At 44.4% G+C, this 15902-nt stretch overlaps 1 protein-coding gene across 1 annotated transcript in view; it reads left to right on the top strand.

Moving 5' to 3' along the window:
* Nucleotides 1–15902, top strand: part of dnah10 (dynein axonemal heavy chain 10) — a 59232-nt gene that overhangs the window by 7203 nt on the left and 36127 nt on the right. Inside the window, exons 3-26 of the mRNA XM_064934332.1 lie at nt 54–158; nt 320–456; nt 696–804; nt 944–1059; nt 1277–1499; nt 1732–1889; nt 2046–2276; nt 2461–2651; nt 2844–3042; nt 3249–3443; nt 3540–3710; nt 3953–4129; nt 4320–4445; nt 4672–4838; nt 4928–5079; nt 5198–5362; nt 5493–5700; nt 5853–6009; nt 6111–6590; nt 8189–8347; nt 8489–8605; nt 8722–8824; nt 8916–9094; nt 12496–12707. Of these exons, the coding sequence (XP_064790404.1) occupies nt 54–158; nt 320–456; nt 696–804; nt 944–1059; nt 1277–1499; nt 1732–1889; nt 2046–2276; nt 2461–2651; nt 2844–3042; nt 3249–3443; nt 3540–3710; nt 3953–4129; nt 4320–4445; nt 4672–4838; nt 4928–5079; nt 5198–5362; nt 5493–5700; nt 5853–6009; nt 6111–6590; nt 8189–8347; nt 8489–8605; nt 8722–8824; nt 8916–9094; nt 12496–12707 (4237 nt within the window). The remainder of the gene's footprint in view (nt 1–53; nt 159–319; nt 457–695; nt 805–943; nt 1060–1276; nt 1500–1731; nt 1890–2045; nt 2277–2460; nt 2652–2843; nt 3043–3248; nt 3444–3539; nt 3711–3952; nt 4130–4319; nt 4446–4671; nt 4839–4927; nt 5080–5197; nt 5363–5492; nt 5701–5852; nt 6010–6110; nt 6591–8188; nt 8348–8488; nt 8606–8721; nt 8825–8915; nt 9095–12495; nt 12708–15902) is intronic.

Genomic DNA, 15902 nt, shown 5'->3' with positions numbered 1-15902 from the left:
AATTACTATTATGTGTAACATTAAAATACTTTCTACCTGTTTTCTGATTAAAGGTCCCTCGGAATTAGCTGAGAATGGGGACGAAGGCAGCCTGGCAGAGTCATCCAAACCCTCCTGTGACACACCTGCTTCTGAGAGAGACAAGTCCCCTGGAGATAGTCAGTACTACTAGTGTAGTATCTGCTTAGATACAATGTGACTGGTTGTGGTGTAGTGGTACACGTAATACATACAGTAGACCTATCCTTTTCATCCTATTATTGGATACAAGCTTTTACTGTCATTGCATATATTGACACTTGTTTCTGTATGGCCACAGAAAAGAAAAAGAGGAGAGACTCAGAGGCCTCACGTATGTCAGATGCCCCAAAGACAGAGTCTACACACCCTGCAGATGACTCCCAGGCCCACGAAACTGAGGGCACCTCTGACTCGGAAGATGAGCCTCCCCTCACTGTAAGATTTACCCTCTGTGTGGGACTACAGCCTCCCTTTCAAACATTATTCAAGGTGTTATAAAATGCATAGCACTTAACAGTATTCTATTGTTTTTGAGGGCTAGGCTATAACAAGAATCTGGAATCTGGTCAAATAATATGATCCGTGTATTGGACATGACGTGAAGGCCATATTAGTTGAGTGAGATGGAAGCACATCTATCTTGTTATCTGTCTGATTTTGTGTTCTTGTCACAGAGGATTGAGGTTCAAGTCGTGTACCACATGGAGCTGCATGTCGCAGTAAATCATGTCCCAGAGAGGTTCATGAAATCCAACATCCTTTACTTTCTCAGGAACACTAAAGGTGGGTGAGAGAAGGGAACCAAAGGAAGACCGGTCTACTCACTGTGTTATTATTTGTGTGTCCCTAATTTGTCACAGAGAAAGCATTCAAGACAACCCTATTTAATGTTTCATTTATATATTTTTTATTCTGTTTTTAGAAACCATCATTGAGCCCATTGACGTGAATGAGGCCAACAATCTGATGCCCAAACTGTTGGAGATTGGCATGCTGAATGGACACTCTCTACTGATGCTGAAGGACATGCTCAACTACGTGTGTAATAGACAAGGGATTCATACTCTACTTGAGACAAAATCTTCAAACTTGATGAACAAGTTAGATAGGATATTCATGTTTATGACTCATGTATAATATGGACTCTTCTTTTTAAGTGGCCCATTAAAGCTTACTGCGTTCTGTTCTTAGTTGTTTCAGATGAGCCCTTTGAGTCTCAAGCTATCGTTACCCTACTGTTTCTTGGTGATTCCAGGTGTACATTCCAATGCTGTCTGTCAACCAGCTGAAGTTGACTGATGGAGGCTACCAGCAGGGGCCAGCTGCCTCCCAGGATAAGGAGGCAATTGGTGATGGGAAGGGGGACAAGGATGAGAGGCCTGTGGAGTCTCGTGGGGTACTTATGATTCGTGATGAGTTACTTAACAGCACTCACAAGTTCCTGGGTCACATCGAAAGGACTCTCCAGCAGCTGGAAGGTTTGTGTGTCTGTGTTTGTATATCATACCATCAAATAGTTCCTCCTCCCAGACAGGACCCAACCATCAACAGGGTCAGGACTTAGTTCAGCAGCTACCATGCTCTCTGTAAGCATGATATGTGTAAATGCATGCATGCGTCATGTAACAAGTGCGCCGCTTTCTCTGGTGTTTTAAACAGTATCTGAAGGTTTATGTGGTAAATGATGATGCTGTGGCCTCTCCATTTCAGGTGAGATTAAGCTGCACATCCCTGAGTTGGACCTGGAGCCAGAGGTGGATGCGCTGCTGGCCACTCCAGAGGTGGTGGAAAAGCTGGAGCAGTGTGTGATGAACTGGCAGACTCAGATCACCATCGTCATTGAGGAGCAGCAGAAGAAGAAACCACAGGTGAGAGGGAATAGGCTACTGGGCCCATACATTTGATGTATCAGACCTTTTATGATTCAAAATGAAAATAAATGAGTAAAATTGTTGTTGTTTTTTTAAGTAAAAATGTCTGATTACTACTATTTCTCGTTGTTTTACACTCATTCCTATTCCCAGGTGCCAGGCCCCATGGCAGAGATAGATTTCTGGCGGGAGCGAACAGCCATTCTGAGTGCTCTGAGTGAGCAGCTCAAACTGCCTGTGGTGAAGAAGATCCTGGAGGTGATGACCAAAGCTGACCCGGTCACTGTCCAGAACCTGGACCTGACCGTGACCGAGCTCAGCAAGCTCCATGTGGAGTCTGTGGAGAATGTACGCTTCCTCAGCACACTGGAGCGACACTTCAAGGTGGGCTCATAGTCCTGAAAAAGATACCCTGTTCTCCCCAAACCTCACATTATGGCTGTAGGTCTGACTATTCTGCTGCTGAAAGATGGAATAAGTTATTTTGATATGTTGTCCTTATATCCTTGAGGCCAAATTTTAAGCTCTTCTCCATGCCCCGACTTAGCATTTGTCTTGTGTATCCCAGAACCTGGCCACGGGGGCAGACTTTGGTGTGATCCTGGACACCATCCCTCTGATGATGAACGGCCTGCGCATGGTGTGGATAATCTCCAGCCACTACAACAAGGACGAACGTATGGTGCCCCTCATGGAGCGCATTGCCTGGGAGCTGTCTGAGCGTGTGGCTCGTGTCGTCAATGTCCGCATGCTCTTCAAGTGAGTTGAACCTGTCCTCTTACCTCTTCTCATGACTTCAACTAACTCCACACTTAGTTTTGAAATCGTAACTGCAATCTATAACCCTAAAGGTTTTTATACGAAAGTCATATTTTCTCATCCTCTCTTTACAATGACATGTACTGTATGTTGCTGTCTTTGCTTGATTCTTATATTCTTTGTAATGGACAGAGACAAGAGGGAGGTAGCGAAAGCCAAAGCTCAGGATGGAAAGCAGGTGCTGGACCAGTGGAAGGCTTGTTACTTTGAGGTGCGGGCCAGGATTGAAACATCAGGTAGAGACCCACGCTGGGAGTTTGACCGCAAAAAGCTGTTTGAGAAGACCGACTATATGGCCTCCATCTGCCAGGACCTGTACAAAATCCTGCAGGTCAGTTCAACCTGCCTGAGTGACAAACACCTCAACATCCTCTCAATCTAACCTTAAACAGACCGATCACATGCATATCCTTTATTTATTCAATGACTAACCCACACCCTGTTCTCCCATGCGTTCTATGAATGCTCAACACTTTATGAAAACCAATTGTAAGACATTCACTTCTAGCTAAACACAATAGGAACATACTTTTGCAGATTTTGGAGGAGTTCTATAACATCTTTGGTCCAGAGCTGAAGGCAGTGACGGGGGATCCTAAGCGTATTGACGATGTGCTGCGCTGGGTAGACAGCCTGGTGGTGCCCATCGAGGAGCTCAGCTTCGACCCCTTCAACATCCGCAAGATGGGCAGTTGGAAGATGGTCATGCAGGACTTCAAGGCCAAGGTTCAGGTGGGAGCAGCAGGACATCCTGGTAGCAATTTTGGAATCCACATTCATTCATCACCAAGTCATGATTCACTCCTCTCACCTTGTCTGTCTACCCAGGCTATCGAAGGAGAGGCCATCAACTTCATTGACCAGTCCTTCAAGACGCTGCGCTCTGCGTCGGCAGCCTTCGACATGCTTCTGAAGTTCAAACACATCCGCTCCAGAGAGGCCATCAACAACCAGATGATGATGAAGTTCAACGACATCCTGGCCCAGTACTGCAAAGAGGTACCTTAGGAAACAGACATCAAAAGAACAGAAAAGAACGCAAATGTGTTGATTGGATTGGTCTTGACATAAGCTCCAGGCTTATAATATATAATTGGATATTTTTCATATAATTTGTAGAGTTCAAAAGGTACTCGCACTGAAATCATATAATTTGTATACACAATGTGGCATCTGGATGGAGTCATGGTAATAGTGTGAGCTTTAGGAAAGCTTGGTCACTGTTGTGTGTTGTGGGATAGGTGGACATAATCAACGGGATATTTGTGAAGTGCAAGGACAACCCTCCTCTGAATAAGAACCAACCCCCGGTGGCTGGAGCCATCTACTGGGAGCGTTCTCTCTTCCACCACATCAAACACACCATCATCCGCTTCCTGGAGGTCACAGATATGCTGGAGAGTGAGCCGGGCAAAGCGGTAAGAGCACTGAGCAACTAACTAACTAATCAGAGTAATTGCTCCATGTTGTACATCACATGTATGTCTCCCGAATGGAAACCTATTCCCTGGTCAAAAGTAATGCACTACATAGGGAATGGGGTGCCATTTGGGATAAAAACATTTGTCTGAAACAGTTTTGTTTACAGCACCATCTTCTTCTCCTTAGGCCAAGGCCAAGTACCTGGAAGTGGGGATCCGTATGAAGGAGTATGAGCAGAAGAAGTATGAGCGCTGGCGTGACGAGACAGAACAAAGCCTCCCCCTGCTGATGAAGAGGACCCTGCTGGTCATGGTCAACAGCTCAGGGGTCGTCACCGGAGAACAGCCCCCTCTAGACATGGTACATAGTAACGCATCACCGAGCGGCTGGGCCTAGGATGAAATACACCTTTCCTCACTAGCAAGGCTTTTATGAACAAGTCTATCCTGTAAACATCTTGTGAAGTCCCTTAACATTGTCTCTTGGGTGATATGTCCCTTATGTTTTCTCATCTCTGCATACTTTCTTTCTTTCTCAGACTGGCCCAGCAACTGAGCGTGACATGGAGAGAGGGGTGCGTTACATGATGAATTTTGCCCCGGAGCTGAAGGAGATCATTTCAGAGACCAAGTACTTGGAACAATTGGGCTACTCTGTGCCTGAGCTTGCCCGTAATGTGGCTCTGCAGGAGGACAAATTCCTCAGGTGATATTTCCACACAACCAACACTGAGTGGCAACAGATGGAAACAGCTAAACCAGTTGTCTTAACCTGCTTTAACACTTTTCTAATAGATATGTGGATGGGTTGAAGAACCTGGTGAACCGCTACCACTCTCTGATGGACTGTCTGAACGATGCAGAGTTCTTCCTACTGGCCGAGCAGATCCAGGAGCTGAGGAGGGTGATGCGCTCAGGATACAAGAGGCTCAACTGGAACGCCCTGGGTACATACGCTCTGCTCTGATATAATGAAATAAATGTGCGTTTGAAGTTATTGTTTTTCGTTCCCCAATGTGAGTACACGTCACAATACTCAGAGGTATCTGTCCTTTCTGGTTTAAGGCATCTCTGAGTTCATCAACCGAGGCACCCAGGCTGCGTCTAAGTTTGAGTCGCTGGTCAATCAAATTCAGAAGAATGAGAGGGACATTGATGCCAAGTTGCAGTCCATTGAGACAGCCAACTTATTCAAATTTCCAGCCCCAGACAAATCTGATGACCTTCCAGGTAAACAGAATGTCAATCCTATTTAGAATGACATTGGGTAAGCTAAAATATCACATCAAGTGGGAACGAGAGTCTGATAAACTGGCATTTTCAGTATTTTAGCCCTCCCTCACTGTAACTGTGGTTTTAGGAGTGAAAGAGTTCTGTGAGCTGATCGAGCGAGAGAGGGCAAAGGATTTGAATCTATTGAGTAGGAAGTACACAGCCATTGGCCCTCTGCTCACCAAGATGGAGAGTCTGATCATGCAGACCAACAGTGGCAAAGCCAAGCGCATGGGCCAGTACTACACCTACTGGGAACGCAAGGTCTTCGACTCCCTCACCAAGATGGTGCTCAGGTGGGACATTTAGCATACCTCTTTCCAGGTGGCTTTAAGTACAGGCAAATACACATTGTGGTATTGTAAGCTATGGAAAAATTGGTAATGTTTCATAATTTGAGATGAAAGGTGTGGACATAACAGTGCATTATCTCTGTGCTCTCTTGTAGGAACATCCAGACTTTTAACATGGCCATGATGGGCAACACCCCACTTTTCCAAATTGAAACCATCTTGTCTGCCCCTGAGATTGTGCTGCACCCCAAAAACAGCGAGGTGTACAAGCTCATCATGCAGTGTGTCAGAGACTGTGTAGAGAGCACCAAGGTAGGACACAACACCCTTCCCCTCCCCCATACCTGTTTACCAACATATAAGAAGACATCCCTGTGTAGTGTATGACTGGTGTGACTCTCTTCCCCCACTAGCGGTTTGTGCGCTGGATGCATGGCACCTGTATAGAGTGTCCCCCTCAGCGTGTTGATGGAGAGGGTGAGTCGGTGGTGTTCAGTTTCTACAGCGAGGTGTGTCAGCACCCCCAGGTCAATGAAAGGGCCATGGCCGTCTCCCAGAATATCCAGCGCCTCCTCAGCGCCGTGGGACGCTACCTCAATCGCTGGAAGCGCTACCGGCCCCTCTGGAAGCTGGACAAGGCCATTGTCATGGAGAAGTTTGCTGCAAAGAGGCCCTCCTATGTCATGTATGACGAGAAGCTGCAGTTCTATGCCCGGGTTAGCGTAGAGGTGGCACTGCAGCCACTGGTAAAGGATGAGCACATCATGAGGCTGAACCTGGAGCCTCTGGCCCGCACCGTGCAGGAGAACGCTCAGGCCTGGGTCAACTCTCTGGGCAGACTGCTCAACGAGTCAGCCCGAGAGGACCTGTTCAACCTGCGGGATGAGCTACTGGTACTGCATACTTATTATTCAGTCAATGTTCCTATCGGTCCTAGACTATGGCGACATCATCTACTGTATATGAACGCAGCTGCCACTTCATTAAAGTTGTTAGATGCAGTTTATTATAGCGCACTGCACTTTTTTACGGCAGACAGTTGTATTACTCATCACTACCAGAAAGTTGGTTGGATCTCTCTTTGATGTCACGTAGGTTGAAACATTGCTCTGTTTTCATTTATAAAGCCCTTTTACAAAAACTGCCACTGTACCTAACATCATTACTAAACTTTTGACTTTTGACTGCAACCAAATGCTTCCTACAGATATTGATCAGTCTCACATTGCTGTGGAGGAATTTTGGCCCACTCTTGCATGCAGAACTGCTTTAACTCAGCTACATTTGTTGGTTTTCATGCACGAACTGCTTATTTTAAGTCCTGCCACAACATCCCAATTGGGATTAGGTCTGAACTTTGACTAGGCCATTACAAAACTTCAAATGTGTTGCTTTTGAACCATTTTCATGTAAACTTGATTGTGTGTTTTGGATCATTGTCTTGCTGTATGACCCAGCTGCGCTTCAGTTTCAGCTCACAGACAGATGGCCTGACATTTTCCTGTATAATTCTCTGATACAAAGCACAATTCATGGTTCCTTCTATTAAGACAAGTTGTCCAGGACATGGGTCCCATTATTCCTGGTGAAAACCAAACACTGCATTCAACGGTAAGAACCTTATACCAACTGTCAAGCATGGTGGTGGTAGTGTGATGGTTTGAGGATGCTTTGCTGCCTCGGGACCTGGACAACTTGTCTTAATAGAAGGAACCATGAATTGTGCTTTGTATCAGAGAATTCTACAGGAAAATGTCAGGTCATCTGTCTGTGAGGTGAAGCGCTGCTGGGTCATGCAGCAAGACAATGATCTAAAACACAATCAAGTCCACATGAAAATGTCTGAAAGACATTTTGTAATGGCCTAGTCAAAGTCCAAACCTAATCCCAATTGAAATGTTGTGGCAGGACTTGAAACGAGCAGTTCCTGCTTGAAAGCCAACAAATGTTGCTGAGTTAAGCCAGTTCTGCATGCAAGATCGGGCCAAAATCCCTCCACAGCAATGTGAGACTGATCAATATCTGCAGGAAGCATTTGGTTGCAGTCATTGCAACTAAAGGTGGCACAACCCGTTATTGAGTGTAAGGGGGCAATTACTTTTTCGCACAGGAGAATTACATAACTTTTAAATAAATAAAGTAAGTATCCATTTAAAAAAAAAATGTCAACTCAAGTTCTGTTTATCTAATATTAGGTTTTGGTTGAAGATCTGATAACATTCAGTATAAAAAATGTGCAAAAATAGAGAACATCTGAAAGGGGGCAAATACTTTTCACAGCACTGTATTTATATTTTGATGTGTGTATTTTCTGTCATTTCTGTAATTCAGGGCTCATCGGTAAAAGAGACCTTGGTCTCAGTATGATGCCCTGATAAAATAAAGGTTAAATAAAAAATAAATGCATCATACTATGAATTGCTGCTATTCTCTTAAACTATTCCTTACTAAGCAACCCCTCATGTTTGTGTATGATTGTATTGTTGAATAGCAACTGTCTGAGAACCTGAAGAGAAGCCCAAACACCCTGGAGGACCTGAAGTTTGTCCTGGGCACCATCTCAGACATCAGGGACATGTCTCTGGCTGTGGAAATGAGGTTCACTGACATCCAGGAGAGATACAGGACCCTGGGCATGTACAAAGTAGAGGTGAGGAACATACATTACTCGAGTGTCTGTATATTGTCTCTTCGTTATTTGCCTGTTGAGTGTAAGTCCGTATAGTTTTCCCTTTTGAGTTTATTGTGTTGCTGTCCCCTGTTTGAGTGTGGATCCCTGTGTGTGTTGCAGGCCACGGAGGAGGAGCTGCAGTTGTCGGCTAGTATCGGCCGCCTATGGAGTGATCTGTTTGAAGAATCCAGACTAGTGGACCGCAGCCTAGGACGGGTCAAGAAGACCTTCACTGAGGTGAGACAGACGCCATGACACCTCGACCAACACTAACTTTACCATCACAGTCTCGCCTATATCTATCATTACGATCCTCATCCCAAAATGTACATCCCCTCTCCCCTGTCTCACAGATTACTAAGGAGCAGATTGAGACGTATAAGCAGGAGCTGACCGTCTTTGCAGAGAGCTTCAACATGCATGGACCTGGAGCTGTGGGAGACAACCTGGAGAAAGGTAAGTGTTGACCCCCTTCCCATCAGACTGTCCTAACAGCCCCATCACTGCTCACTGGGTGATTTGATGTCTTTCCCCATTCTCTGTGTAGGAGTGACAGTGATGGGGACCTATGAGACAGAACTAGCCAAAATAGAGGCGGGACGTCAAGAGTTGGCCAATGCGGAGAAGCTCTTTGACCTGCCAATCACCATGTACACAGAGCTGCAAAACGTACAGAAGGAGATGAAGGGCCTGCGACAGATCTACGAGATCTACAAGTCTCAGAAGGTACGAGTTTGCGGGTTGAGTACAGTGTGTGTTTGTGTAGTAGAGAACACAATGGCGCCAAACTTACAAACATAAGCAAGCATTTCAAGTTAAACAGGTTCTCATGCACAAAATGTGTATCAGCCAATTAAAATGGCTGATTTACTTGCATGTGACAGAAAGTCATATAGAGCCCCACAGTGGAAATAAAGACGAATATATTGACAAAAGTCAAATTGTGATTTACACGGTTATCAAAACACCAGGGTAAGCATACACAAATTACAGCCCTTATTTTAAGTGTTTCTAAAATCCCCTATGGGAAAAATGAATGGTGGGAAAAAGATTGGAACCATTTCCCTGTTTGACATCTAGGTTTTATGGGTATTATGACTCATACTGTGGTACTCCATAGTAGCTAGTTCCATCAGATAACATGGCAAATGTTAGCCTTTTTTTTTTTTTTTACCCCTTTTTCTCCCCAATTTCATGGTATCCAATTGTTTTTAGTAGCTACTATCTTGTCTCATCGCTACAACTCCCGTACGGGCTCGGGAGAGACGAAGGTTGAAAGTCATGCGTCCTCCGACACACAACCCAACCAAGCCGCACTGCTTCTCAACACAGCACGCATCCAACCCGGAAGCCAGCCGCACCAATGTGTCGGAGGAAACACTGTGCACCTGGCAACCTTGGTTAGCGCGCACTGCGCCTGGCCCGCCACAATGATATCCCTCACCAGGTAGCATGGTTACATTGTGGCACAGCTTCTGCAGCCAATTAAAATCCTAGACGTAGTTGGACATGTTCCAACACTTGTTCATGGAAGCATCTTTAACATACCTCAGTCCAACAGCACGTTCTGATCAAAGCAACTAGGCTATCACGTGTCTTTGACTGACTGGTCAAATTGCTGTCTGTGTAAAGTTTCTAGTCCATGTAATTGTCCCAGATATTGGCAAGAGTTCGAATCTCACGAATAGTCGTCCCCCGCCCCCTTTGAAATATAGATGTATATGTAGCCTATTGGGTTAGTGCGTGCATGGGTGTCAAACTCATTCCACTCTGGGCCGAGTGTCTGCACGTTTTTGGTTTATCTTTTCAGTTGTTCCTTACTAATTAGTGATCTTAATTCATCAATCAAGTACAATTGTGGAGTGAAAACTCGCAGACACTCGACCCTCCGTGGAATGAGTTTGACACCTGTGGGTTAGTGTGTTGAAAAGGGACATTCATTCAATTTCAGCCTTGCACACAAAAACACACTGCTATTGCCTAAAAATCTGATTGCATAGGATATCTTACATGGACGTGTACGCCTGAAAGCAGGCCGACATTTTAACGCATTTTTATAATTATCTGCTTTGTCTTAAGTGTTATTTCACTAGAGAAGGATGATCCAAAGTAGAACTACAGTCATGGCCAAAAGTTTTGAGAATGACACAAATATTAATTTTCACAAAGTCTGCTGTCTAAGTTTGTATGATGGCAATTTGCATATTGTCCAGAATGTTATGAAGAGTGATCAGATTAATTGCAATTAATTGCAAAGTCCCTCTTTGCCATGCAAATGAACTGAATACCCAAAAAACATTTCCACTGCATTTCAACCCTGCCACAAAAGGACCAACTGACATCATGTCAGTGATTCTCTCGTTAACACAGGTGTGAGTGTTGACGAGGACAAGGCTGGAGATCACTCTGTCATGCTGATTGAGTTCAAATAACAGACTGGAAGCTTCAAAGGGAGGGTGGTGCATGAAATCATTGTTCTTCCTCTGTCAATCATGTTTACCTGCAAGGAAACACGTGCCGTCATCATAGCTTTGCACAAAAAGGGCTTCACAGGCAAGGATTTTGCTGCCAGTAAGATTGCACCTAAATCAACCATTTATCGGATCATCAAGAACTTCAAGGAGAGCGGTTCAATTGTGAGGCGAAGACTTTTGGAGGATGGCCTGGTGTCAAGAAGGGCAGCAAAAAAGCTACTTCTCTCCAGGAAAAACATCAGGGACAGACTGATATTCTGCAAAAGGTACAGGGATTGGACTGCTGAGGACTGGGGTAAAGTCATATTCTCTGATGAATCCCCTTTCCGATGGTTAGAGCATCCGGAAAGAAGCTTGTCCCGAGAAGACAAGATGAGCGCTACCATCAGTCTTGTGTCATGCCAACAGTAAAGCATCCTGAGACCATTCATGTGTGGGGTTGCTTCTCAGCCAAGGGAGTGGGCTCACTCACAATTCTTCCTAAGAACACAGCCATGAATAAAGAATGGTACCAACACATCCTCCGAGAGCAACTTCTCCCAACCATCCAGGAACAGTTTGGTGATGAACAATACCTTTTCCAGTATGGGGGAGCACCTTGCCATAAGGAAAAAGTGATAGCTAAGTGGCTTGGGGAACACAACATTGATATTTTGGGTCCATGACCAAGAAACTCCCCAGACCTTAATCCCATTGAGAACTTGTGGTCAATCCTCAAGAGGCGGGTGGACAAACAAAAACCCACAAATTCTGACAAACTCCAAGCATTGATTATGCAAGAATGGGCTGCCATCAGTCAGGATGTGGGAAGTTAATTGACAGCATGCCAGGGCGGATTGCAGAGGTCTTGAAAAAGAAGGGTCAACATTGCAAATATTTACTCTTTGAATCAACTTCATGTAATTGTCAATAAAAGCCTTTGACACTTATGAAATGTTTGTAATTATACTTCAGTATTCCATAGTAACATCTGACAAAAATATCTAAAGACCCTGAAGATTAATATTTGTGTCATTCTCAAAACCTTTGGCCACGACTGTACAGTAGAAATAGTTTGCACTCTTGTTATCATCCTACAGGTGGCAGTATTGCATCTTAAATCAACTCTTAATGTAGTAAGACACTTGGCACATGTTCTCATGTATGCTACACTTACATGCAGGCCTACAATGTTTTATAGTTTTGCACTATTATAATAACCCCCTTTGTCACATGCCTTTTGAATCGTGCATCAAGGACCAACATTGAACAGATTTTCCTCAACAAAAATGCTTAATGCGACAATGGCTCGAACCCATTGTTAAAATGCACTTTCAATTACGGGTCAACCACTTTAGTAGTGGGTTCCACCTAGAAGTGGTGAGAACTGCGATTTGACAAATATATAAGACTAAGGACCTCATTATCTTTTTTTCCATTGATGGGTTCTGACTTCTAGGGCTAACTTGTACCATGTTATATGATGGGACAAGCTACAATTTAACATTGGTCATATGCTAGTAAATCAACTATTTTAATTGGATGATACGCATTTTGTATGCGAGAATCTGTTTAACTTTAAATGTGTACTTATGTTTGCAAGTATGGCCCCAATGTTTTCTAGAGTTCTGTGTGCATTGCCTTTTTGTGTGTTGCCTTATGTGTGTCTTTCAGGCAGCTAAGACGGAGTGGTCCCAGACTCTGTGGGCGAACCTGAACATCCAGCTGCTGCAGGAGGGCGTTGAGAGCTTCATTAAGAGTCTGAGGAAGCTGCCTAAAGATGTGCGGGCCCTGCCTGTGTCCTTCTTCCTAGAGGGACGCATGAAGGAGTTCAAAGAGTCCCTGCCTCTCCTTCTGGACCTGAAGAACGAGGCCCTCAGAGACAGGTACGCCTAATCACCTATGGATGTGGACTTAGAGAGTAGGATGTTTAGGTGACAGAACCTGATATCAACACACAGGCCCTATAACAATCACATGACTGTAGTGTGAAGTAATATTTGATATGTGTATATACAGGATATTATATATACAGTATATCACACAAGTGAGTACACCCCGCACATTTTTGTAAATATTTGAGTATATCTTTTCATGTGACAACACTGAAGAAATGACACTTTGCTACAATGTAAAGTATTGAGTGTATAGCTTGTATAACAGTGTCAATTTGCTGTCCCCTCAAAATAACTCAACACACAGCCATTAATGTCTAAACCGCTGGCAACAAAATTGAGTACACCCCTAAGTGAAAATGTCCAAATTGGGCTCAAATTGTCAATATTTTTGTGGCCACCATCATTTTCCAGCACTGACTTAACCCTCTTGGGCATGGAGTTCACCAGAGCTTCACAGGTTGCCACTGGAGTCCTCTTCCACTCCTCCATGACGACATCACAGAGCTGGTGGATGTTAGAGACCTTGCACTCCTCCACCTTCCGTTTGAGGATGCCCCACAGATGCTCAATAGGGTTTAGGTCTGGAGACATGCTTGGCCAGTCCATCACCTTTACCCTCAGCTTCTTATCATGTTGGAATGCTGCCCTGCTGCCCAGTCTCCGAAGGGAGGGGATCATGCTCTGCTTCAGTATGTCCCAGTACATGTTGGCATTCATGGTTCCCTCAATGAACTGTAGCTCACCAGTGCCAGCAGCACTCATGCAGCCCCAGACCATGACACTCCCACCACCATGCTTGACTGTAGGCAAGACACTCTTGTCTTTGTACTCCTCACCTGGTTGCCGCCACACACGCTTGACACCATCTGAACCAAATAAGTTCATCTTGGTCTCATCAGACCACAGTTCCAGTAATCCATGTCCTTAGTCTGCTTGTCTTCAGCAAACTGTTTGCGGGCTTTCTTATGCATCATCTTTAGAAGAGGCTTCCTTCTGGGACGACAGCCATGCAGACCAATTTGATACAGTGTACGGCGTATGGTCTGAGCACTGACAGGCTGACCCCCCCCCAACCCCTTCAACCTCTGCAACAATGCTGGCAGCACTCGTACGTCTATTTCCCAAAGACAACCTCTGGATATGACGCTGAGCATGTGCACTCAACTTCTTTGGTCGACCATGGCGAGGCCTGTTCTGAGTTGAACCTGTCCAGTTAAACCGCTGTATGGTCTTGGCCACCGTGCTGCAGCTCAGTTTCAGGGTCTTGGCAATCTTCTTATAGCCCAGGCCATCTTTATGTAGAGCAACAATTCTTTTTTTCAGATCCTCAGAGAGTTCTTTGCCATGAGGTGCCATGTTGAACTTCCAGTGACCGGTCAGGATGAGGGAGTGTGAGAGCAATGACACCAAATTTAACACACCTGCTCCCCATTCACACCTGAGACCTTGTAACACTAACGAGTCACAACACCGGGGAGGGAAAACGGCTAATTGGGCCCAATTTGGACATTTTCACTTAGGAGTGTACTCACTTTTGTTGCCAGTGGTTTAGACGTTAATGGCGGTGTGTTGAGTTATTTTGAGGGGACAGCAAATTTACACTGTTATACAAGCTGTACACTCACTACTTTACATTGGTGCCAATTGTAATTTCTTCAGTGTTGTCACATGAAAAGATATGCTCAAAAATATAAAAAGATGTGAGGGGGTACCGTAATTTCCGGACTATAAGCCGCTACTTTATTCCCACACTTTGAACCTCGCGGTTTATACAATGACGCGGCTAATTTATGGATTTTTCCCGCTTTTTTTCCTGCTTTCACAAGATTCAGTTTCGAGCACGCTTAAATCGAGCGCGCGCAAACTTCCCATCATTCTGATTACGGTAGTAATTTTGTCACCCTCATCATGGCAAAGACACGGAGAAATGCATATGATGCAGCTTTCAAGTTGAAGGCGATCGATCTGGCTGTTGGAAAAGGAAATAGAGCTGCTGCATGGGAGCTTGGCCTTAATGAGTCGATGATAAGACGTTGGAAACAGCAGCGTGAGGAACTGACTCAGTGCAAAAAGACAACAAAAGCTTTCAGAGGGAAGAAAAGCAGATGGCCCAAAGTATTTGCAGCCACTCGACATCAGTGTAAATCGTGCATTTAAGGTGGCGCTCCTTGTTCAGTGGGAGGCTTGGATGACAAGTGGGGAGAAATCCTTCACTAAAACGGGCCGCAGGCGAATAGCATCTTATGGTCAAGTCTGCCAGTGGGTCCTGACAGCGTGGAGCATTGTCAAAAAATCCACTATCATCAACGGGTTTCGAAAGGCTGGACTGCTGCGTGTTGAAGGGGCAGTATGAGCTCAGCGGGGTATTTGCCTCCGGATGAAAGTGACGAGAGCGACAATGAAAATGATCCAACATTGGATGAAGCAATTCTGAGGCTATTCAACTCTGACACTAAAGGAGATGACTTCAGTGGTTTCAGTGCACAGGAGGTGGAAGATAGTGACCAATGACTTTCTTGGTAGGCTACTGTTTTAATTTTTGTTACAAGCCGTGTTTTGTTTAAAGGCTGTGTAAAGTTCATTTGTTTAAATGTACCGGTAGTCACCTGCGGCTTATAGACTTGTGCAGCTTATTTATGTACAAAATACCTATTTTTTTTATAATTCAGTGGGTGCGGTTTATATTCAGGTACGCTTAATAGTCCAGCAATTACGGTACTCACTTTTGTGATATACTGTACATCACATCAGACTCATAATAAGACAAGGCAATTAGCCAATTAAAATGTTTATCTGACTCCATAAAGATAATTCAAATATACATGCAAGCATTAGGCAATGAGTTGACATTGACTCTCAAGAATTGGTCTGAGAATTGTCTATATCAAAGGCAGATATTTAATTAACATTGCACAATGAATGGATTCACATACAAGGCATAAAGCTTAAGTTATAAAACATTAACACGCATTACAAACAATACTTCTAGGCATACAGTGGGGTAAAAAAGTATTTAGTCAGCCACCAATTGTGCAAGTTCTCCCACTTAAAAAGATGAGAGAGGCTTGTAATTTTCATCGTAGGTACACTTCAACTATGACAGACAAAATGAGGGAAAAAAATCCAGAAAATCACATTGTAGGATTTTTTATGAATTTATTTGCAAATTATGGTGGAAAATAA

This window comes from Oncorhynchus masou, chromosome 1 (genome assembly GCF_036934945.1).
Source record: "Oncorhynchus masou masou isolate Uvic2021 chromosome 1, UVic_Omas_1.1, whole genome shotgun sequence".
In the NCBI taxonomy this organism is placed as follows: domain Eukaryota; kingdom Metazoa; phylum Chordata; class Actinopteri; order Salmoniformes; family Salmonidae; genus Oncorhynchus; species Oncorhynchus masou.
Note: the sequence above shows the minus strand (reverse complement) of the source record. Positions and strands in the feature narration are given on the sequence as shown.